This window comes from Streptopelia decaocto (genome assembly GCF_964273445.1).
Source record: "Streptopelia decaocto genome assembly, chromosome: 1".
NCBI classification, from domain to species: Eukaryota; Metazoa; Chordata; class Aves; order Columbiformes; family Columbidae; genus Streptopelia; species Streptopelia decaocto.
In genome coordinates, this window is record NC_138663.1 from 156,742,660 (window position 1) to 156,768,114 (window position 25,455).

General features: G+C 38.7%; 2 protein-coding genes across 5 annotated transcripts in view; one reads left to right on the forward strand and one right to left on the reverse strand.

Annotated features, from left to right (window-relative positions):
- Positions 1 to 25,455, reverse strand: part of UBAC2 (UBA domain containing 2) — a 104,340-nt gene that overhangs the window by 35,220 nt on the left and 43,665 nt on the right. The window contains exons 5-6 of the mRNA XM_082043315.1: positions 3,719 to 3,842; positions 1,777 to 1,824 (exon numbers count right to left, since the gene is read on the reverse strand). Of these exons, the coding sequence (XP_081899441.1) occupies positions 1,777 to 1,824; positions 3,719 to 3,842 (172 nt within the window). The remainder of the gene's footprint in view (positions 1 to 1,776; positions 1,825 to 3,718; positions 3,843 to 25,455) is intronic.
- LOC309435259 (G-protein coupled receptor 183-like) lies at positions 13,759 to 24,991 on the forward strand. Of its 4 annotated transcripts, none has more exons than XM_082043311.1 (3): positions 13,840 to 13,867; positions 20,639 to 20,727; positions 21,568 to 24,991. In XM_082043311.1, the coding sequence occupies exon 3, from the start codon at positions 21,605 to 21,607 to the stop codon at positions 22,670 to 22,672; it is 1,068 nt and encodes a 355-aa protein (XP_081899437.1). In that variant the 5' UTR covers positions 13,840 to 13,867; positions 20,639 to 20,727; positions 21,568 to 21,604; the 3' UTR covers positions 22,673 to 24,991. The 4 variants fall into 4 exon arrangements, with proteins under 4 accessions (XP_081899436.1, XP_081899437.1, XP_081899438.1 ...); XM_082043312.1 differs by lacking the exon at positions 13,840 to 13,867 and adding an exon at positions 18,239 to 18,637; XM_082043310.1 differs by lacking the exon at positions 20,639 to 20,727 and having other exon boundaries at positions 13,759 to 13,867.

Sequence of the window (25,455 nt, forward strand, 5' to 3'; positions counted from 1 at the left end):
ACTGAAACAATATGAAAACTTCAAATGATTTTTTAAGCATTTCCATAACACAGAGAAAGTTCAATTTATTCCTATGGACTTGCACTTGTGTAAAACATATGGTCAATCTGCAATTAAAAAAAGGGTATTTATGAAACAGAATCCTAAGAAAGTTGCATTATACAGCTGTATAAAATTGTACATAAAAAGAGAATTAGAATAAGAACTGCATAATATAACACGAAAAAAATATTTCAGCTGTTCTAAGTCTTTCTGACATATATAAATGTGTATAATATATATACACACACATACTTATAACCAAGTATACATAGAATAGTTTGGGTTGGAAGGGACCTTCAAAGGTCATCTAGTCCAACCCCCTGCAATGAGCAGGGACATCTTCAACTAGATCAGGTTGCTCAGAGCCCCATCCAGGCTGGACCTGAATGTCTCCAGGGATGGGGCATCTACCACCTCTCTGGGTATCCTGTGTCAGTGTTTTACCGCCCTCATTGTAAAAAATTTTTCCCTTATATCTAGTCTCAATCTATCCTGTTTTAGTTTAAAAGTGTTGCCCCTTGTCCTGTCACTACAGGCCTTGGTAAAAAGTCTGTCCCGTCTTTCTTGTAGGCCCATAAAGTTCCTGTCACCAGGAAAGACGGAGTTAAAATGCCTTTCCTTTCCTTCCCTCTCTAATGAACACCTGTTCAAAAGGAAGGGCTATTAAAAGAGCCAGAAGAGCAACAGGAAGGGCAGAGCATTTGGAGGAAGTCACAGATCCTCAGACAGGCACTGAGGCCTGGGCTGATCTCCAGAAGAGAGAAATTCTGGTTTGTTACTCGCACTGTTTTAATTGACATTTATGGTCAGACCAAATTGCTGAGCAAACCGCACCATTTACTGCTTTGCCACTCCTGTTAGTTGCCCTGTGAGCTCACAGAATATTTTGGAACAGTCAATGCAAATGGTAAGAGACCAAACTACTGAGTTATAGCAGTAAAGCATGAAGTGTCCACTGGCATTTCGCTGTGAGCTCAATACAAATTCAAATTAGTAGGTTCTAAATAGCAAGGGCACTATTTAAGTTCTTCTTAAGGTTGCATCAACTTAAAAATGAGTTTCTCTGAAGAGGTGACACTTTCACTGTTTGAAAGCTGACAATATTTTGGGCTGAGAAATCTGAGTCTGAGCTCCTAATTTATAAATTGGTAAAACTTTTAAAAAAGCTTACCAGTATCTAACAATCTGGAAGATTTAGTACAATCTGTTTTAGCACTAAGTGCTAAGGACAGACCACACCGACTTTATCTGACTGGCGTGAAGAAAGTGATTTTGCACCCTTACTGCCATTACCATAGTGAGAAACAGCTATAACACAGGTGTCCTAGGAGACCAGCAAAACATGAAAAATCCTCACAGCAAAGTTGTTAAAATCTGATTCCTAGAATAAAACCTTGAGGCTTGCTGAAAACTGAGGAAAAAATAGGGTAAATATTTCTACCATTTCCTCAATAGTCTCATTTATAGTTATGGGTCTAAAGCTATATCCATGGCAGTAAAATTAATTTCAGGGGGTCAGAAAGCAGCCTGTAAATATTAACCATGACTTTTGTTGTCTGTCCATTTATCACCAGACAGCCAGTGCTTTACACCTTTGGAAGTTAAAGATGAAAACTCTCTACTTATCATTAAAAATAAAAACACGAGTCACTGTTTCCTGTTCTTTTTGAGTCCAAATATACTGCACTGATTGTATAATAAGCAACAGACAATTTTTAAAATAGTAAGACTTACCAGTCCACTTAAGGCTAAAATCCAGATGTAGGAACCAGAGGTTAAGAGCTAGAAGACAAAAGCAGTGATTTAAAATTTTAATTTTACATAGCTGTTGTTGTCTGAGCTACTATGCTGCAATATTATAATTGGCTATGTACTTATCGTAACAAGGGAAAAGTCAGACATTTCTTTCTCTGAAAATTCAGCTTAACATTAATAAAAGATGTATTCCAGAAGCAGCATAAGTGGAAAAAACACAGGGATCCAACAATTGTTCTCCTTCTATAGAACAATACATTTTATTTTCATATAGCATACTAAGTATAACAGGATGTCAGTTATAGGCTGCACAGAAAAACAAGTCTGAAAGACAGACTGAAGCAAAGGAAATGACTCAGCAGCGACAGGAGAAGAGTTCCAAGCCAGTCAGGCAGTGTAAGTGAAGCACTCTGATGTGCAGTCATGGAGAGACTAAGCTTGAGCATCAAAATTGAAGAAATCGAGTTCTCACCCATAGGCACATTTGTTGACGTGAAATCACAGAAAAGGTCAGAGTGAACTTAAACGAAAAATCCTGATGAGCCAACAAGGCAGCCCATCATTTCTAGTAAAGTAAGCGATTAATCACCTGGAGAAGGTTATTACCAACTGGAAAAATGGGCTGAAAATTAAGACTGATACTGGTTACTAAGTTCGTTCTGCACGATGCTGACTGAATCATGAGAACACCTTCCCTCTAGACTTCTGACTATGGAAAAAGTGACTTGAGATAAGGGTAGAGTTGACAAACGAGGAGGAGGCAAATGATTTTTTCCCACAGCGTTTGTGTGACAGCAGCAGTGTTTCTGTACGCAGCTGGGAGAGATGCAGCAAAGATACAGCGACCAGGAACAGCAGCGCTCTGCGTCAGAGGTGTGTGTGAAGGCAAAAGGCAAAGGACATGATGGGAAAGAGCTCAGACAAATCAGGGCTTTCCCAAAGACTGGAATAACAAAGGTATTGATGGTTTCACAAGAGAGGAAATAAGATTTCTGAAAGATTGAGAAAACAAGGTGCTGAAGCAGAAACTGAAGAAATCCAAAGGCTGAAGAGCACAATGAATCAATGAAATGTTCACGTGGAGCACAAGTCAATATGCTGAAACTGATCATTCATTCTAAAATGCTGTCTACCACACTTCATATAACCATGGTGCTTTCCGTTGCTCGTCTTAGAGCTATTTTAGAGTCTCTGGAATATATAAAAATTAGTACAATTTCTCATAAGTTTGCATGTCTCCTGTTTCATAATTCAGGTTGTGACATGAGTGGATATTCATTTCTAGGCTATTGGGGTTTTTTGCCTTTCTGTACCAAGTACCTCTATTTTTCCACTCATATGTAACATAATACTACATTATATTGCTATGCTCTACATTCAAGTATTTAAAATTACTTGTCACATGGTAATGCTCGATATACAAACAATATTAATTTATACAGAAGTGGAATTCAGACAAAATCTTGATTATTTACTGACAGCCTTACCATAGAAAAATACAGTATTCTATAGCTTTGTTTGAGCTCTAATAAACAAGGGGAAAACAAACAAAATCAAGAATAAAAGCAAATTAGGAAGGATAAAGATACATATGCCTTAGCATCAGGTTCTGTTTTCATCTATTTTCATCTAGTTCATTTCACTGACCAAAAAAATTTGCAGAATTTACTATTATATTTTCCTGTGTAAGAGAATCAAGACAGAAGAAGACAAGAGAAGAACAGATCATTTGCCCACCACTTCAGCATATAGAAATGTATACTAGCAACACATTTTTCAATATTTTAGTTGATGGGACAGTCACTAGCTAAACATACATAAAATCATACTCATGGAAGCATCAAAATTCATAGATGAACATACAGAAATACTATTACATCAGTAATTCATTAAAAAATAAACAAGCAAGTACACACCATACCTGTAAACCCAATATATAGACCAGTGTCTTGTTTGTGATAGAAAAATGGCCTAATACTTGTGTCACCTGCACTCTTGGAATGGAGGAATAAAATGGTACAAACAGAGCAAACACAGGACCCAAACTGCAAAAAGAAAAGATACAGATGGTTAATAAGAATGATACTGGCAACAGTAGTGTAAAAGAATAAAAAGTAATTAATCCTAAGTACATAACAATCAAAATATATTACCACCTTGCAAACAAAGGTCTTTCTTGGGAAGTAATTATCAGGCAAGTTGTGGCATTCAGGATAACAGATTAATTAGCAAATAATGAACTGCTAGTCTTTGGCAAATATCCTTGTAAAGAAGAAATAGGTGAACAAAAGTATCGTATTTCCAGATGTTTAGGACTGGAGGTAGGAGAGAAGGCAACATACTTAGCCTAATAGCAGACTGCTTCTGTAATATATAATACACACAAAGAACAGCCATTGTCTCCTGCATCAGAACAAAACCACTTTGATCCAAGTGCACAAATGGTAAAGGTTATACCTGTCCCTAAAGGTCATGGAAACCACTTCACCTATCAAGTTAAGCTTCATATTCACTTATGTGTAAGGTGTTAGAGGACTGCCAATATACTGCAGTATCTAAGATGAGAATATTGACCATGTGGTTTAATTTCCCTTTGCCATGGAGTTCCACGGCCCTACAAATAACTAACTTTCTTAGGGTCCTCACCTTAATCACAGCACAAGATGTTTATTCAATTTCTAAATCCTAATTGGAAGAAGTTTCGTAGAATTTAAGACCCAAGCACCTTTTACAATGACCAGATAGCTTGATTAAGCTTGTGAACACACAACAGTGCATTTCATCCATATAAAATCACAGAATCACTTTGGTTGGAAAAGACCCTTAAGATCATAGAGTCCAACTGTCAACCTAACTCTGGCACTAAACCATGTCCCTAAGAACCTCATCTACGTGTCTTTTAAACACCTCCAGGGATGGTGACTCCATCACTTCCCTGGGCAGCCTGTTCCAATGCCTGACAACCCTTTCCATGAAGAAATTGTTCCTAATATCCAATCTAAACCTCCCCTGGTGCAACTTGAGGCCATTTCCTCTTGTCCTATCACTTGTTATTTGGGAGAAGAGACCAACCCCCTCCATGCTACAACCTCCTTTCAGGTAGTTGCAGACAGCAATCAGGTCTCCCCTCAGCCTCCTTTTCTCCAAGTTAAACAGCCCCAGTTCCCTCAGCTGCTCCTCATCAGACTTGTGCTCCAGGCCCCTCACCAGCTTCGTGTCCCTCCTCTGAAGGGCAGATACAAAGCCTGTGTTCCTCTCAAAACACCCAGAAAACTAAACCCTATATTATAAACAACAGGCAAGGCCACAGCAGAATCAATGCCAAAAGCATGGATATAGGAGATTCTACAAGAAAAATATTTCCTAAGATGGAGGAGGGGAAATAAAAAAAAGTCACTTCAGGGTAGAAATGGCCCGTTGCACAGGCAGAGCCGCAGTGGCAGTGACCTGCGGGCAGCAAGCTGCAGGCAGCAGGAAGCGGGGGCATCTGCAAAGGGCACGTGTCCCCCAGCTGAACCCTCGCCCATGGTTCGGAGCTGCCGTGTGTCCAACAGGCGTGGGACACTGCAACGGGTGATTTTTCACTGCTCACCAGGTTCTGAAAGCTTTCAACAGTTGCAGTTTCCATGGGCCTTTACACGAAAGGGAACTTACTATGATGCACAGCGGGAATTCTGCCAACAGCCCAAACCAGGACCCAAATAACTTGAAGTGTTCACTGAAAAATACATTTTCCTTCTGAAGGAACTATGGCAGGGGTGTCAAACTCATTTTCACTGGGGGCCACATCAGCCTGGTGGTCGCCTTCAAAGGGCTGGATGTAATTTTAGGACTGGATAAATGTAGAGTACTTACGTGTATGTAAAATGTAAAAATACTAGTAAAGGACTTTCCATTCCCTGAAGATGTTATAATTACAGAAGATCAAGATTAGAGGACTTTCTCTTCTGCAGTGAGCAGTGTTCTGACATTAAAAGAATAAAGATTCAATGTATTTAAGGCATAGCAAAAATTACGTTGTGTACAAATGTTTTAAAGGCCAGTCCTTATGTGATCTAAGTTTCGAACGGTAACTCTAATCAACAGTTTTCAGGCCTGAAACTTGAAAGGAAAAGAGGGAACAGGAAGCACCTCAAAACTGAGGTGCAGAGCTAAATGCCAAGAACAGTTGGCAAGATCTGAATGTTGCGTTATTAATTCACGTAAAATGTAACTACTCCTACATTTATCCAGTCCTAAAATTACATCCGGCCCTTTGAAGGCAACCGGCAGGCTGATGTGGCCCCCACTGAAAATGAGTTTGACACCCTGATGTATGGATAGGAGTAATACTACATGAAATGATGGTCTGAATACTAAACCCCACATTTCCTGAATAACTGCCAAATGTGACACCCACAGCCATGAAAAAAAACCTTCAAATATTATTTTTACGCATTTAATGGGCTGTGGCTTAAGAGCATTTCATTATCATTTTGTTTGTTGTATTTGAAGTTCAGCTTACTGAAAAGCTTCCTCTCTGAGGACTTAAATACAGTTTAATTACAGAAACATTCTTAGTACCATCAGTTTAACACAGTCAGATGCACTTGAATGTCTAGAGAATGCTAACTCAGGAACTACTGAAAAATGTTCAATTTTGCATATAGTCCTTCTTACAAAACCAAAAGAGACACACAACACATTCTTAGAATAAATTCAAGTTAAGTTGGAAGAGTCGATAGAAAAATAATCCTTCATTAGAAGTGCTTCAATTGTAGACAACATTAATTGAAGTAAATCAGGTTTTATAAGTGAAGAGAGAACAAAAAAGCAAAATCTTTTCCCTTTTTAGCAAAGTAATTTTCAATTATTTACTTCTACTCTTACCAAATGACCTGAGAGAGTAACAAAACTGTGGCATGCTTTTCAGGTTTTATTCTTCCTGTGATAAACAGTGACTCAGACACAGACATTTTACATGCAAAAGTGTGCTCAATCATAAGATGGGAAAGTACAAAAAGGAATTTCCCATAACTGCAAGTGTATTTTAAAAAGAGAGTAGAGAAAGTTAAAAGGCTCCTTAAATGTTAATATTCACAGTTAGTGTCAACAAAGACCACAGAAAGCACCACCCCCATATGGGATAGTGATCCGTGTAATTCAAAGTCCAGTTGTCTGATGCTGCTCGGTACCTGACAACCTAGAGGAAACTTAGTGATAGACCTTTTGTCCTAAAACAGTAAGTTCATGGGCACCACAGATGTGCGCCTCCAAAGACATCACTTTTGGGGTTTTTTAGACAGAGTTCATACCTAGTGTAAATATGCATTAGACAAATACCCATTCAGGTATCTTTTTTTAAAATGTCAAAACTAGTGCCTTCCAAAATATTTTGTGAAACTCATTTGTACAGGTGAATCCACTGTGTAAAAACTGGTTCCTATTAATTTTAAACTTTTGCCCTCAACCTTCACTATATAATTCTGTACTTGGAAAATTTCAATTAACCTTTTATGTTGCCTTCAGAATTTTCCACGCATTATTCATGCCTTATTTTATAATACCTATTCTGAGATGCTGCTGATCTACAGAAGGTCTTTCAGAGGAGTTATCTATGAAACAACACTAGAATATGACTGACACAGTAAGGGACAACACAAGGATGGCTAAGGAAAATGTGGACCCCCTGCCTGGTGGAAAAAGGGACCTAGTGACAAAGGACACGGAAAAAGACAAGGTACCCAGTGCCTTTTTTTGGCCTCAGTTTTTACTGGTTAGTTTTGCCTTCTGGGCTCCCAGGTCCCTGTGGGACTGGAGCAACAACACTTGCTGCAAAGGAGGACAGTCAGAAAGCTCTTGAGCCCAACTGGCCATACAGGAGTCAACAGGACCAGATGGGATGCTCCTCAGGGCACTGAAGGAGATGAAACATTGTGGGGATCAGGGCAGATGCCTCATAACTGGAAAAATGCCAATGTCACACCCATCTTTAAGGACGGCAAGGATTCAGGTAGCTGCAAGCCTCAGCTCTGTCCCTCAGAAAGTTACAGAGCAAATCTCCCAGAAGCCATTACCATATCGCTTTACCAAGGGTGACTCTGGCACTGTGGACAAGGAAGGGGAAGGCAGTGATTGTTGTACGCTCTGACTTCAGGATGGACTCAGCCTCCTCTTGTGTCCTTGAAGAAAAACTCAGGAGATGTGGACTGGATAAGCAGACTGAAGGAAAACTGGCTGCAAGGCCAGACTCAAAGGGTTCTGATGAGCAGCACAAAGTCCAAGCGGCTGCCAGTTACTTGCAGCTTCCCTCAGGGATCCACACTGGGGCCAACGCTATTTATTGTCTTTATGAACAACCTGGGTGACGGGACAGAGTGCACTCTCAGCAAGTTGGGGAATGACATAAAATTGGATGGAGCAGTTAATACTTTGGAGAGCAGGGCTGCATTCAGATAGTCTTTGACAGGCTGGAGAAATGGGTTGACAAGAACTTTACGGAGTTCAACAAAAGCAACCGCAGAGTCTTCCACCTGGGTTGGAATAACCCTTCACAATGGTATAAACAAGCTAGAAAACAGATTTGCAGACAAGGAGCTGGAGAATCCATTGGATGTCAATCAGCAGTTCGCCCTTGCAGGAAAGGCCAGTCGCATACAAGGCTGCGTTATCTGTATGCGAAGAAGGGCCATAGACACAAATACATGTGGTCACTGGGCCAGGAAACATGATTGTTCAGCACTTCTGAGCCTGAACCTGAATCACTGTGTCCACTTTTGGGCTCCTCACTTCAAGAAAAGCATTGACATACTGGAATAAGTCCAGCTAGGGGGTAATGATGGTCCAGTACCAGGTTGCCCAGAGCTAGAACCTACATTCTCAGAGATACAGCCTGTTCTTGTATCTCTGTGACCTCTTCTTGTTGGCTGTGCTTCGAACCCAGGTTTGAACTAGATGACTGCCAGAGGCCCTGTCAAACCTAAGCTACTCTTTTACTCTGTAAATATCCAAGGCCTTCTTTCTGAAGCTCATAATCACTGCAGCAGTTTCCTTCACTTCTCTCTTTTAATCTTATTTTTGCTTTTCCCTTCATCCCTTTTAATCTCCTTTCCTCTACCTTCTCTCCTCTTCCAGATACCTTTGTCCTGGCCCCTTGTTCATTATATTATGCGAATACCAGGAATGTCCTTTCAAGTGCCATGATTAACTTTTACTAGAAACTTGAGATATCTGTATGCAAAGAAGGGCCATAGACACAAATACATGCTGACTTTAAATTGAGTTTATGCCCACTTCATGTTTAGGAAGTTAATTGCAGCTATGTGGGTTAGAAAATAAAATTTTCAGACAAAACAGAAAATGCTAAAACCTGAAAAATTAAATTCTAGAGTTTGAACCCTCTGTATAGACACCATGTCCATGCAGAAGTTGTACTGTAATAGCAGGTTCTACAACAATCATACCCTGATTTCGACAAGCATGTTAAATTTCAACATTTGCAGTGAGAAAGAAACACAGCAGACCAGATGGGAACATTTTACATAGTATAAAGAGATGAGATTGGTTTTGCACATAGAAAAAAACAACCTGAAGAAAAAACAACTTTGAAAAAAATAAGCCAGAGATGTAGAAACTACTGGCAGAGAAGAAAGATCAGAGGCAAGTACTTCTCACAAGAGAAAAAAGCTACTTAAAGTTTAAAAGGTGAATATTAAATGCAGATTAAAAGAAAACATTGTAACATTAGTAAATATGTGCATAAAATACAGAAAAAAAGGTTCTACAATGTATGGACAAATGGGTAAAAAGCTAAATGTTACTTCTGCAAAAACATGTGCTGTTGTCAATGGAAGTTCTGTGGGATTAAATTTGCAGAAATATCCTGTTATTTTATTCAGAATGACTCACTACACTTAGTAACTGTGGTGTTGTATTTTTCTTCATTTAAATTCTTTGTAAAAACATTAACCTGACAAATTCACCACCACATATTTTTTTTGAGGACTAAAAATATCAGTTATAAAAGCAGCTGCAGATAACACAGAGCACGCGAATGGTGTGCTTGTAATTCAAGTTACCAAGTTCCTTCACTGCTCTGCGCTCCTACAGGCTACATTCCTCAAAATTAGGTAACTCCCTGGAATTCAACCACGCTTGATAGTTGGGATTCTCTGCCTGGTGGAGCCCAGGACTCAAAGAAACCACCTATTGCACCCAACCCCTTTGCTACACATGAGCAGGACACCCCCGCGCCTGAGGCCTCTCGATAGCAGCAAAACCATTAGGGGACGTTACCCGATATTCATGTTTCTAACTGCCAATATTTCACAGGAATGCAGGAAGAAAGTGGAAAAAAAAAAAAACCCACAAACCAAACAAACAACAAACCAAAATACCCCAAAACACCCAAGACAAAACTTGAGGGAAAAGTTCCTCCCGTTCTTGGATATCTCAGTGGAATCACTGCAACTTTGCAGTTGTTAAAATATGAAACCAACCAACAAACAGACCAAATGCTTTACAATCTCCTTTTGAAGACACAAGTCAGACATCTACCTCTCCTAACAAAAGCTTTAGTTTTTAATGCCAAGTTTATTCAACAATTTATTCCATAAACTGCTCAGCTCCATTGACAAGAAGTTTCAAGTACCTTTCCCCCTTCCCATTGGTGAGCTAATCCAGACCTTTCCTCTTCTACTGGCTAGAATCTTTCTTCCAATTTCAGTTTTAATTTATTCATCATTAATGAGATAACATATATAATAATTATTCTTTAGCTTTTTCTAAAGAGATCAGTTCACCTTATCTCCTCTAAACCTTTGCTGTGCAAAGCTGATGTAACAGTACTTGACTATTTCTATTCTACCAGCCTGCTGCAATATACAATATAAAATTTCTTTAGTCAGGCATTCACTATATGCTGCCCTCAGACAAGCAATTACTGCAGACCCTCAAAGAATTATTCAGCTTATAGCACTACAAAGATACATATTTTTTTAAACTCCAATTCCTTGCCATTTATTTAATATATGATTAGCATGCTGCCATTCATGTGAGGGCCTAAGTATGGAGACACAGATGAAATCATAGGAATCGCTGACCAAACCCTGCACCACAACTGACAGGGACAACTATTTATCATTAATGTCAACTAGATGTTGCAGAGTTTCTGAACAGTTTCTAAGAAGCAGAGGCTCCCAGTAAATCCCATACTGAACTAAATCTAGCACAGCCACTGGAGTGAGGCAGAAGACATATGGAGGCATGAGGAAATGGTGAAAGGACTTGGAGAAGTATTTTGTGGAGGAAGTACAGTTCAACAGCTGTATTGAAATTTTTAGTGTCCCAAGTTCATTTAATTTGGGTGTTTAATCTCTACTTCTTCAACTAGATTAAGCCAGCACATTCTATTTGGCCTGTGCAGTTACTATGACTCACTGGTGAGTCATCACTTACTGTGCCTCTAACTCAAGCCACTTGAGAAATCGTGTTTGTCCACAAAAAAAGACAGGATTCAGCTATGGGTTAGTTCTAGACACCTGACATGTTTCCCAAGAAATTGAGTTAGTTTTGGAAGGAAGGGCAGTTTTGCAGTTAACAAACAGGCAGGCTGGATTCAATTTCTGGTTGATCCATAAACACCCTGTGTAATTCAGAAGTGATTTCTTACCTTGGGTAGTAGCTCTCTAGCTATGGAATTGTAAAGCTAAAACCAGTACCATTTGTAAACTGCTCAAATAGAGTAGGGACTAAGTAAGCAGACAGAAAATAAATCATCACAGGCATCATAACATACTGGTCAAAATATTAACTTCATTGCTTTGATGTCACCAAATCCACAGCAACAAATTAGTATATTAATTTACATGTTACTCTCCCGCATGCCAAAGCAAACCAGTAAGCTTTTTTACACAAATGGCGAAACCAAACATTTATCAGTTTTTGATACACGCCATTTCTTGGTTTGAATGTTCAAATCCTGGGACAGTCAAGCAGATATTGGAGAAACAGCAGCTGTGTAAGAACAAAAAACCAGATAGCTAGAAGGATAAATAGCAAGTGAAAAAATGCAACCTGTATCAGTTCGCTCAAGCAATTAACATCACATCATGTTGTACTGGTAGCTAATACATCAGTGGGACGCAAAAGGGACAATCTAGTAATGTATCTTAATCAAAGGAAGACAATATTTTATCAGATCAGAGCAGGAAACACACACCGGCATCATTTTATAATGGTAGGACTATTCTGAAAGAAACATTTCCTTTATGATGTAGGTGCAGTACTAATGTTAGCCCTTGAGCAAAGACTACTACATGTCCATAAATCTCAAATTTTACCATTTCTACTACATAATTTTGCTGCTGGAGAGGGAATACATTACAGTAGTACTCTGTGTACATATGAAGCAAGTTCACTGTGACATTTTCTTTAAAACACTCTTCAATTCTCATTACTTCATTTAAAGAGATGCTATTCTGTGACAATCTGAATAATTAAAAAATAATTCAAAACCAAGAAAGGAAAAAGTCCAGAATAAGACCAGTAAGATCTCTCAAAGACTTTCTGCATCTGACGTTAGAAGATAAACACCCCAAAAAAACGGAGGGGCTGAAAGTCCTAGATTGAGCCCTTCAGCTCCCTGGCATTGAAGGGGAATCAAGCCATGTCTGAGCTGGGGGTTCAGCACCAGAAAAATCAGCGTATAGTGCCAACTAAATGCTCCAAGTAGGCACAGAAAGCAGCTCACAAGGCTCTACTTCATTCTGCTATAGCAAAACCCACTTCTCATAAGGCAAGGTACATTTAGTAAAGTTCAACTTTGTCACTAGATCTGCATTTACTTTAGGCTTTCTGGTGAGATGGTCGTGTTAGGTGAGATGGTATCTCTGCACACCTCCAGCAAACCCTTGTGCTGTGAACGCAGCCCTTGCGTTGCCAAAGAGCCAGTCCACCCCCAGCATGGGTCAGATCCGCCAAAAACAGCATCACTGTGCCTACTTCTTTAAAATCAGGCCACTAAATGAGGCTGCTTTACAGATAAATAGTCCTTTGCAGTCATGAACGATCAGTATGAGTTTTCAGGGAAAATCCCAGGTAGCTCTCAACCACAGCCTCTAACAGCAAACAAACAGGACTTTCCATCTATCTCTGATCTCCAAAACCCTCTTAACAAACACACAATTTAACTCTTCGATCAACGTTCTTTACCCAGAAAAAAAGGTTATTCCAGCAACAGGTTACCTCACAATTTGACGTCCCATTCCTTTCCCATTCGCTGACCACCTATTCTTATCAATATCATTTTAGGGGAACCAGATTTGTGTTTTAAAAGCTTTTTATCTGTAATGTATTTACCTTACATGTGTATTATCATTATTATTATTGCTATCTTAGCTCAAAATGCAATAAACAGCTTACAAAGGCACACATCCTCATTAATCTCCGAAACCTCCGGAGTTCTTCAACTCCCTCATATATATTCAAAGAGCATTTCTGTAAAGCCTCATCATTACGACGCTAAACAGTGCTGGGAATGTACACGGGCTGTCGAGATGCCTGTTTTTACACAGCACCTCAGTATGCTCAGTTCTGAGGTTTTCTTGTGCTGTGTCAGATCTGATCGGTAAGAAGCAGTTCTAAAGAACGTACTGACCACACAGCTCTTTGCTGTGAACTAAATTTAAGCTATTTTACAATGCAAATGGCATATAAACAAAGTTTAAACTCAGGAATTTTAGTCGGTCAACAATTAGTCAAGTAAACCTCTGGGTAAAGTCCCTTCTATGAAAGTCAGTAATGCATAACTTCAGAGGGGAGATGGGAGGGTAGTTTCTGATTACTCTCCTTGAACTGACTAATTGTAAAGGGATTAAAAATAGATGCTTTCACATCCTATAAAACAGTAGGCAGCAAATCAAGACCAGCATACAACAAGGGGTTTTTTTTTAAGCACTTGAAAAAAATCTACCCCTCCCACAAAAGACTCACGTAATCACTCTTGAAAACAATGTGCAAGAGTAAACTTTCGCAGTCAAGCCATCCTGCTAATGCCCTTAACTGCTCAGAGGATCCAAGAAGCCACAGATATGTAAGTACAGAAAGCATTAACTTTTTCTTTTCACTGCAACAGAGAACAATTCCAGAAAGATTATTTATCTTCTGCATTATACTGAATATTTTCATGCGGCAGGAAGGATAAATAATCTTTGGGTGGAAAAGACAAGGCTCGTGGAAGACAAGTCTGTGGTATTTTATGCTGATATATTAATATTCTGCCACTTAATTTTTATTTAAAGGATTTGTTGACCCACAGCATCAACAAGTTATTTCAAGACTTTTCTTATAATACAGCCTTTGACAATCACAGGGAAATGTTTGATACTGCATTAGCTTAGACAATTTTTTTAGTAATAGTAACTAGAACTATACTAATGCAGAAATAACTACTGGACAAGTAGTAAGTGGAGCACTGCAGCTCTTAAGCCATTCACTGAACCTCACAGAATACTCTTAATAGTAGGAGAGAGCCTTAAAATGAATCTGTGCTATAGTTGTGAATGCAGAGCTTGCTGCATCACATACGCTCCTTGTCTCCTTGTCTATGGAACAGCCCTCATTAACAGCTCAAAAGCTCCTCGGTCACTCTCTTCACATCTAAATATTGCAAGAGAATATTTTAAGAATTCAAAGTTTTATGAGCTAAATCCTCCTTTACCTTCTGACACGTATTTCCGTCAAAGTTTTTAGAAGGAATTCTTTTTCTCAATCACAATCACCAAGTATCTTTCTCCCAATTATTGATCTCAATACCACAAAGCTAAAAAAGTATTACACATGATATGATTTTTATCCATCTTCCCAATTCAAAAAGATCTATTTTTCATATTATACTGGCAAAAAATATAGGTTGTTTAACAGATGAGAACTCACCTGTCATTTAGCTTACGGTATGCATGCCTTTGAGCACAGAATACAAGAGTTCTGTCTAATGTTCTCATGGCTCCTCTTGAAGAGAGATAAGTGGACTGAAAAATTACCTGTCAATTAGTCTTTAAGAGCTCAAATCTCCTATCTTTCTGCTTGAAAGGCTGTATACATGTAACAAATAATAAATTAAGGTAAAGTTATGATGTTGCAATCCCTAAAATTCAAGACTGTACAGGTTCCATATCGCCCAGAAAAAAAAATAGTAATACAAAAGGTGTGCATTTTTTCGTATCAGTAAGATACAAACTCTTATTTGACAGTTTTTTCTATTGCTAGCAAGAATGTCATTGTCAGTGGCTCAGGTTTTTCTTTTGTTTATTTGCTATATTTTAGGCTCTCTCCTTTTTACATTTAGAATACTAAGGCAAGGAACCTGAAGGGAAGTTAATCATCTCACCACCAGCACGGCTCTTCACATTAACACGCATCTTTGGCAGGGATGATTTATGTCAGATTGTTCTCACACTCTTCATAGGACAGATCACATTTGGAAACAGAGATCCAACAGATAAGAGCAAGACATGTACTCTTCAAATGACTTCCACTTTTTCTTTAGTTATGCAGCATTTCAACTCAACTTCTTTATTTCCATTTCACTGACTGCAGCTTCTGCTAGTTTTGGGCGCCAAGTATAACTGTCACACAACTTTGCAAAGTACACAGCAATAGATAAAAGCAGGACCATAAAGATCCTACAGTGTGTGCATCTGCAAATTCTGTTAAGCCCTTAAAGAAAATTGTAATTCTTCATAGCCATCAGCAAGAGAATTTACTTCACGAAATGCACACTTTGGGTTCTCTGAAGTGTGGCGTACAAATTTAGTGCTCCAACAAATTTGGGTCTCTACCAAGGAAGAATAAAAGCACTTGCCTAGAAACTCTCTCACTAAAATTAACTGTGGGTTACAGCCTGAGGATTCAGTTTTCAGATCATCAGCCCCACTCATTGTAATTTAGGACACAAAACTCAGTGGCTTTTGAAAAAAGGTAAATTAAGGTAAAGCACTAAAAGTGTATGGGTGTTAAAGTATTAGAAAGAAACAGGAAGCTTCAAGACACGCCTGTCTCTTGCCTCAGCTTTTGTTAAACCACGTGTAGTTCCCAAGCTGCCAATACATACACGTAGATATATGTAGATTAGCTATACATTCTTTGTATATTAACAAAGCGTTCTACTATGCAACTTAGAAAGCATATGTTTTAACAGACATAGCTTAGTGGAATCAAGCTTTTTTTCTCAAACAGAGAAAACACTACAATGAAGATTACTTGTATGGTAAATTAGAAATTCAAACAGTGAATATGATGGCCAACAGAAAACAATTTATTTCAGAGATTAAGGAAAAAAATAAGCCTGCACAAGCACCACACTGCATATTTCCTATCTTCTACTGTTTTTAAACTCTGTAGGACATACACAGCTTATACCTATAGAGGACTGTAAGCTCAGTAAATCCGCAGGTCAGGCATTGCAGGGCAAGAGAAGTCTCTTTCCCAAACATTCTTTTACAATCACTTATGTTCCTTATGCATACATAAACAACATTATTCCCCAATACTGTTTGTTAAAGAAATATTGTCCATCTCAAAGTGACTAAACCATATTATGTATTGAGTCAGGAGAGATCTTTCTAATGATCTGCCGTGCCTTTCCAAGAATTTAATTAGCATCCCTCTTAAATTAGCTACTGGACAGATGGACCGGGGATTCATCTCCAAAGAATGAAAATTATGAAGACAGACAAATCACACATAGGATTACAATACACAGTTGAAGCCTTCTGCATGTTCCCTGTTCTGCTGAAAACACAGATGGTGCTCCTTCAGCAAAATCAGGAGATGAGGACAAGAAGAAAACTCATTAGCACAGAGAGAGCTTTGTATCGCTGCTTGCACAGAATCCAAACCCATGTAATCAAAGTTTGCAACACTGCAATTGCTGGCTCACAGCTTAAGTCTATGCTTGTTAATAGATGTATGTAACACTACTATACTACATATAAAGCTTGTCATACATGAATATCTCTATGAACCAGGGCTTTGGATTATGTAGCACATCCAGACTGGAGCCACTGATCTGTTCATCAAACACCTTTTGCAGCAGGGACTCTGCTCTGAGCTGGGCTCTTGCATACTGCAGTATAAATGTAAAACAAACGAATAATGCCAGCCAAATGCTTCCGCAGAAAACCAGTCTCCTAAAACAGCTTATTTTCCTGCCTTGATGAGATTACAAAATTGGCTTAGAAAGGCACCTACACAGATTTCAGATATGCCAGATTTTGTAAGCAGCTTGACATGGTACTGTAATTTTTTTCCCTGAGTGGATGCCATGGCTATCAAATACCAAGAAAGTGCAGAGAACAGAGGAAAAGCTTGGTGAGCTAACAAATCTCATAAAGTAATTGACTAAAGAAAACCTTTTTTTTTTCCACCATTGGTAGTCAGAAAACAAATACAACGCTGAGACTTAAAAATAGCAAGTGAGGGAACAATAAAGAACAACCTGCACTGCTTGCAAGCCTGGGCATAATATTACAATTAATTTAAAACTCTCCCAGGAGTAAGGTCCTGCCAGGTGGAAGCAGAGAGCAATGACTATGCCCCTAGAGTGGAGATATCCTGGGACACAGTGAATCTGAGGAGGGCTCTGGCATCACAGTGAACTAACTTCACAAGCTCCCAGTGTGATGCTACACAATTTTATCTCAGATACCTCATGAACTGAGCAGAAAAAGCAGGGACGTAGTGGTGAGCATGCTCACTCACACCAGTGCCAAGAAGCATCTGCAGCCCCATCTCCTGTGTGGGACTAAGCTGGGCTTAGAACAGACATCACGAGACTATGTTGCCTTGTGGTGAGAAATTTGCTTTGAATTGCTAAAACCATGAGATTGTATAAAGGGGAAAGGCTCAAGAAAAAAATGTGAGACATCCATGTTTTTTAATATGGAGGTTGATTGACCAAAAACTACAGTACAAATGGCTAATTCACTTTCTCTTCAGTTCTCCAAATCAAGACCAAACAGCACTTTGGAAAATTTCCTTTAAATGAAAAGTTGGTGGAATTAATACACAAATAACTAAAATAATAATATAACCTGGGTCATACAGCAGGTCACATTAAATAAGTAAGTGTTCTGGGTCACTGACTATTGTGTGTCTGCAGACTCAGAAAACAAAAACCTGAACAACCTTTACCATACTTATTATGAAGACAGCAATTTTACTTTATGCCTAAAATTCTGCATGTACCTCTATGCCAAAAAAAACTGGCAATGTTTTCTAAAACTATTAACTTGGTAAGGTAAATTAATATTTTTGGCTTTTTTCAAGTATACACTTCAAAATAGTATAAATAATGAACTCGGAAGGCTGATGGGGAGGGGTATTTAATCCAACAACCTAGAAGAGCGAACATTTTGGTAGTGATTCTGGAGGTTAGCTCCAGTGGTACATCTGGATTCAGGACAGTAACTGGCCACCTTCTCATAAGGTATTCAGACACACAGATCATTAAAATCAGTAGGAATCAAGTCCAGCTAGTGTAAGGTTTGCAGCAGTAAAACAGTAACATCATCCATTTTTGCTCCAAGAATGCAAAACACACAAGAAGTATGCAAAATTGGTCTGCTGTTGTTTTTTTCACAGACATTACAACCTGACACAAGGAATAGGATAAAACAAACAAAAAAACCCAACAAAAGTCTTGTCTTACTTAATAGTCTAGACACGTTTTAGGGAGAAAGTATTTTTTAAAATGCGGTTCTGTTCTAGATTGATAAGAAAAGGTGAAATACCCGCTGAGGCAAATGGCGTTCATCCAACAACAACAAGAGCTCAGATGTACAAAGAAGTTACTATAGCTCAGGTGATGCGCATTAAGTTGTCACATGGTAGCAACTTTATCATCTGTTTGGGCCCCAAACCAGATACAGTACCTCCGTTTATTTTTTTGTCAAATATATTCAAGTAATACAGCACCTAGACACTATGGTGACTGCTCAAAAACATGCCCATACACACCCACATATAGAGAAAATACTAATGCTCACTCAGAGTATTATAAAATGTGCTCCCTACATTAACAGCCAGAATATTTTGGGGATAAGAGGATCAAAAAGAGCACTTTCCCTCCCCAGGACTGACTCCCATCAGTCTGCTGCCATCCTCTGTCAAGGAGCACAGCTTAGCTGACGTGCACACTGCCCTGGAGACCCATGAGTTGTGGTCCTCCAGCTTTCTTCTCATCCCTCTGTGGCCAGTTCGTCCTGCTATGGACCTGCACCGCGTGTATGTCCATGCTAACACTGTGGGTAGGCACAAACCCTCTCAGCTAGGACTCCCTGTCAATATAGCCATGGTTTTATGCGAGGGTGAGCATCCTATTTTGAGCAACAACAGGCTCTGGATTAATTTAATTCATTAAGGATCCGACTTCATGGCACAAAATTAGGTAACATGCATTTTATAAAATTCTACTCTCAATGTAGAAAAAATAGCATTTCACTGAATTTTTCCTAAACTGTAGTTAAACGTGTTTGTATAACAGATATTCTACAATTTACAAACATTAATAGAAAAATAAATGAATGGACATGACAACTATGCATGTTATTTATGAACCAAAACTATTACAACTATTCAGTGAAAATAAAATTATGCAGTTAGTATGCTGTATCTAGTTACTGCAACAGACCTGTTTACCATAAATCTCAGATTATTCTTCTTCACATACAGTTAAGAAATTATTTTAGCTAAATTTTAAGGAAGACATGAGTAGGGGATAGATATCATCCTGGGAGTGTGAACAAGTAAGCAGAAGCATTTAAATAACAAAACAAAATACCTCACTGACTTTTATCCAGGTGCCTACACAAGCCCACACCATTTTTTGCAAAAAGCAATCTGTTATACTTACGTAAAACAAGAGCCATCCTACACACTTCTATAAGGGAAAAGATGAAACAGGAGGAAAGTCTACCAGAACTATCCTCAGGGTAATAATGACTGTACTAATCAATCATCAAACACACTAACGCCAAGATACTGTGGCCAATGTGGAATTAACCAATATAAAATTTCAGACATTCTTAAATGTGCACTACAGCTGGAGTTGCTATTTTACCAGTTTAATTCCCTTCCTCAAACCACAAAACTCCCACTTCAGATTTGATTTCCAACCCTGAATGCAGTATCTCCACCTCCTGACACATGGTACATACTTCATGGGTATCTAAGAATAAGAACATTTTTCATCCATCAGTTGGAAATCACTCACCTGTCTTTTCCACTGCCTGTGCAACACAGAAAATGTAGACTTAATATACTATCTGGATGCTAAATTTCTTCCTTAAACATATATAATATAATTCATTTATGTATTTTAATACATATAATCCATTATCCGCAGGTTTACTGTTAACAAAGAACCTTATGCATCCCTGCTAACTTGGCCAGAAATCTGATCAGACTGGCTTATAATACAGTACAAGTTGCAGGTCACATTAATTGTGAAGAACCTGAAGTAAGTAGGACAATCTCCTCAAAACATGAAAGAAGATCCTAACCTTTTAATGCTTTCACAAGTTAAGAAAAGGAGAATCAACACTTTCTGAAATGTGTAGCTTAAAACCCTTCAGAGGTATTTTCCAGAAAGAATTCTTTAAGGTACAACAGGCTACCAGTTGTTTGTAAATATTGTGTGTTGAAAGGCAGATCCTCACAAATAACCTAGATATTTTAAATAAAGGGACCAGTTAAGACTTAAAACTCAGGTTACAACAGCTTTTATCTCCATAGAGTATTTTGCATTAGAGCAGAAGTAACCCTCATTTGCCTGCTGTTTTAATCCATAAATGTTGCCTCTAAGACGCACCACTCTGCAGAAGAGCTGCTCAAGGACTAACATCAGATGCCGGATCCTTTCTGACATTTATGCTTCCACTACACAACTGCCAGGTAACAACACACCTAAGAAACCTTTTGCACTGGAAGCAATATCAACAGTCCGTTCCATTTCTCAAATTCTGGTGGATCATTTTTTACATGTTAGGTCCCCCAATCCCCTCCACTTTGCAGCTCTTCCATGCTACTTCTGACTGTGCAGGTCAAACAATTTCTCAAATCTACTAAATTGACAACGTGTGAAATATTTCAGCTGGTTTATCTCTCTTTTGCAGCACCACTAAAGAGTGACTAAAGTAGCAATCTTAAGAATTTATGTATGTAACAATATTTGAAATAGATTCCAAAAGCCAATTCTTAAAACTAGTAATAAACAAGCTGAATTACTGTAATGCCAATATGATAAGAATGCTGAAGAAAATTAGTTTCTCAAAGCAAGTTTAACCATTACAACATGAATTGTTTGGAAAAAAAACTCCCTAAAAATTAACTGAAACACATCTGCTTGCCTGACCCTTGGGGACCGCATATGATACTTTATCATGTGGTTTCTTCAGACTCCTTTTTCCCCTCAGATTGCTTTAAATGGTCTCTCACCTCCTGACCATCTATAAACTTCACTTTCCAAATACATTACATCCTTGGTTTGTTATTTTGCCCCCTGTCTGATATCTTTCAGGAGAGAAGGAACTGGGATCAAAACAGAAAGGCCAAAAAGGGCCGTCTTTTTGTTTGTTTGTTTTTGGAAGGAGATTGAAAATTATTTCACCATAATGAAGTTTCATTTCAGTTTTTCACAATCTTGCTTTTTGCAACAGAGGTTGGCCGTTGTTATGCCGGAGAAGCTTATCTACTTTTATTACAAAATGTTCCCTTTTTTTTTTTTCATGTTAGGTCTACTGAGCTTCCTGCAACAACAGTGGTTACAGACATGGACACTTTCACAGCCTCTCAGGCAAATACTTCCACCTGTGACTTATATGAGCACAAAGACACAGCACAGATCCTCCTGCCTGTCTTCTACAGCTCCATCTTAATTCTTGGGGTGCTTGGAAACACCATTGCACTCACCGTCATTTTTAAAAACAGAAAGAAAATCAACTCCACTACCCTCTATTCAACAAACCTCGTCTTCTCCGACCTCCTGTTCTGCATTGCCCTGCCGACGAGGATAATCTACTATGCCTTGGGATTCCACTGGCCCTTCGGAGAAGCTTTATGTCGAATAACCGCGCTCTTGTTCTACATCAACACCTACGCAGGTGTAAACTTCATGACATGCCTGAGCATCGACAGGTTTTTTGCTGTTGTCCACCCCTTCCGATACAAGATCCGAAGGGTTAAGTACGCCAAAGGCATTTGTGTCTTCATCTGGTTTCTTGTATTTAGTCAGACTTTCCCATTGCTCATACAACCCATGTCACAGGAAGAAGGAGAAAGGACTACGTGTATGGAATATCCAAACTTTGAAAAAATACCACATCTACCATTTATACTTCTTGCTGCCTGTTTAGTAGGGTACCTCATTCCCCTGGGGATTATATTATTTTGTTACTCACAAATTAGCTGCAAACTTTTTCAAACAGCTAAGGAAAATCCACTGACTGAAAAATCAGGGATAAACAAAAAAGCCATCAATACAATCATATTTGTAATTATAGTGTTCATCATCTGCTTTACCCCTTATCATGTTGCAATCATACAACACATGATTAGGAAGCTTCAGAATGAGCCCTCGTGCACTGAAACCAAAATTTTCCAGAAGTCACTCCATTTTACCGTGTTTCTGATGAATTTTAACTGCTGCCTAGATCCCTTCATCTATTTCTTTGCATGCAAAGGATACAAGAGAACTGTAATGAAAATACTGAGACGACAAGTGAGTGTATCAATTTCAAGCGCTGTCAGGTCACATCACGAAGAAAGCTCACGTGACGTGGGAGAAACGCAGATGACGGTACTGGCAAAATCTTCCAATGGAAAGCTACCTGAAAAATAAAGTCTGTGGTACGCCGCAGTGGAGCAAGCTTAAAAATCCATGGTCCACAGTAAAAACTCTGAGTGCTCCCTGTACAGCAGCTTAAGTAAGATTCTGTTCCTCAGGATGTCAGGAAATCAAAGACAGATGTTGCATTGAAACAGAATTGTCACAGGGCAGCAGGAAAAATCAGCATTATAATTTCCTAGCTGTATCATTTTGACTGATCTCATTATTTTTTTCCAGGAAAGACGCACCACTGTGAAGGTTCAAATTCCATATTGCACATGCGTATGCCTGGATGTTATTAACTCAAGCAAAGACTTGATTCACATTTTAACTGGGTGTCTGAGAAAGGATTAAACAAAAATAGCTTACAGTTCAGACTGACTAAAACTAGAACATCTGAAAATTGCAGGACCTCTCGCTGAGCTCCAACAACAGCCATGGCTTTGTTAGCCAAGTCATACAAGCAAAGGAATCAAACTTTGAGATAAAATGGACAACTTCTGTGCACGTTTGACTATCACAAGTGCTTATAGACCTTTGTAGGTGAAACTGCATTTTACAGTATTTGGAGCATGAATTGTCTTATTGTCCAAGTTACATAAATAACATTGCCAAATGTAACAGGCGAAAAGTTAACGAACTGTTTCGTTCTCCCCAACACTGAGTATCTCCCACATGTTAAATCACTCACCTTTGCCAAGTGTATTATCTCTTTACTCGTTTTCCTAAAGGAGAACTTTTCTTTCTAGTGTGTATTGTAAAAAGTCTCTAATCTAGTTGTATATAAATTATTTATAAACACAAAAAATAAGTTGGAGACTGTAATATGAAAACTGTACCATTTCAGTTAAAAAAGCAGTGATACAGGTTCTCAGAAGTCAGACATGAACACAAGACAAACGTTTTAGAAACAGGAATAAGAGTTCACAGTTGACGTCACCAAAAAAGTAATTTAATGGGTTAATTCCGCTGGTGTGAGATGGCCACCTCTTGTTAACTGTTTACCCAAGAGACTAATAAATGAGAACAGTGGGATCAGCTGGGAAAGAACAACCTTTCCCATCACGCCTTCATGCAACGTATCTGGGATCCTTTTGGGCACACCAAAACTGGGCCAGCAAAGACGCCAGATGACTTAAACACATCCTGCTGGAATCAGCTCAATGCTGGTTGAGTTTCCAGGATGCAAGCCCTGGGTTCCTGCTGTCGTGCCCTTCCGTCGTGTGTCTGTTTCCTTCCCTACTTTATTCCCAGCCCCGCTGTCTTTTGTCTTCTATCTTGTTAATACGCCTTCACCTGCCAACACAACTTGGTAATTGCACCATGAGGCTGTGATGGAAAAGGAAGATTAAGGAGTGCCTGATAATTACTGGTAAAAGCTATGCCAGATGTCAGAATAAACGTTATTCATTGCAGCTGTATATCTCTGGCATTGAGGTTGTACTGAAGTCAAACAAACGTAGTTACATTTGTCATCTTTGCAATGCCTTCCTTCCTCACGTTTTGACCTCCACCTACCTACAAACATAGAAGGGTCATATCTGAACAGCAGTACGGAAACATTAAATTCACGATTACTTTCTTATGGGAAAGAAAATGCAAAATACCCTGTTTTTCATACCACTTAAGACTGTCAAAATTGAGTTTCTAATACAAAAGACACTATGCAGCTACAGGAAAACAGAGTAAGAAAACTAATTTTTAACAAAAGTTCTACTTAAATCTCTATGCTATAGCAGTTCTGTTCTTGTTGGCTTTTTAATAAACTATTTTAAAATATTATTTAAGAATTTGCCCCATTGGAGTAAACAAGTAACTTGATAAAACCACGGACAGACCACTCATGAATACCTAGAAACTGTAGAAATAAAATATATGTATTATTAATATCACACCAGTACAAGCTCATTTTATTCTACTATTGTATTTTTTTTAATTTTGATATGTGTTTCATCTAACTGCAATTATAAAACCTTAAAGGCAAAAATTCTTTTTGATATTTGTCTGTAAAATACAACTCAAATATATATATTACAGCACCACATAATGCAGATATCTACTGTCTTTTAAGTGGAAACAAACTGAGGATCTGTATTAGAAAAATCTTTCTCTATCCCTGTTTTCTCACATTAACATTTCTATTCTTTTAAAATTTAGACTTTGTTTTTAAATCACATCAACATTCTCAAACAGCTAACTTCACATCAAAATACTGCATTTGCTCTAATGAGCCTGTTGGTCCAGTTAGATACGGGTTTGAGAAAAGCTATTTTTTTTTTACTCCTTATTGTGATGTTTCTCAAATGTTGAAGAAACCAATAAATTAAAAACCTTTAAAAGCTAAGATAAGCTCAGCTTCCTGACAAGAGTTCTAAAGGCACAGACACACAGTGACAATTTATAGCTGCAGCAGCTGATGCCGCTGCTTCCCCTCACTCCTTGTCAGCGTGAACTCACTGCCCATGCACACTCGTATCAGAGGAGCCTCTTCTCTCTCTGCTTATCTGAAACTGCCAGAAGTCATTGTGATGGTGGTTTCAGTTGGAGGGGGACACTGCATTGAAGTTTAGAGAACATCTGTCCTGCTTCTTCTCCCAGCTGTGCTGTGGGCCTGGTAAGAAGCACCAGAGACACAGTAACAAGCTGCTGCATGGGAGCAAAGGAGAGCAGTAATATTGAAAATATGCAGGTGTTCACCAACAACTGATTTTCTTCAAGATACTCTTATCCATTCATCCTGCTGGTACTCTTCCCCCAGTGCTGTCTTTTGGAGAATTTTTATGATAGCAGTTACC

Coding starts and splice junctions, on each gene's coding strand:
- LOC309435259 (XM_082043310.1), top strand. CDS start 13,827: ATGCCCTTAACTGCTCAGAGGATCCAAGAAGCCACAGATAT. Junction 13,868..21,567: donor ATCCAAGAAGCCACAGATAT/GTAAGTACAGAA, acceptor TTTTCATGTTAG/GTCTACTGAGCTTCCTGCAA.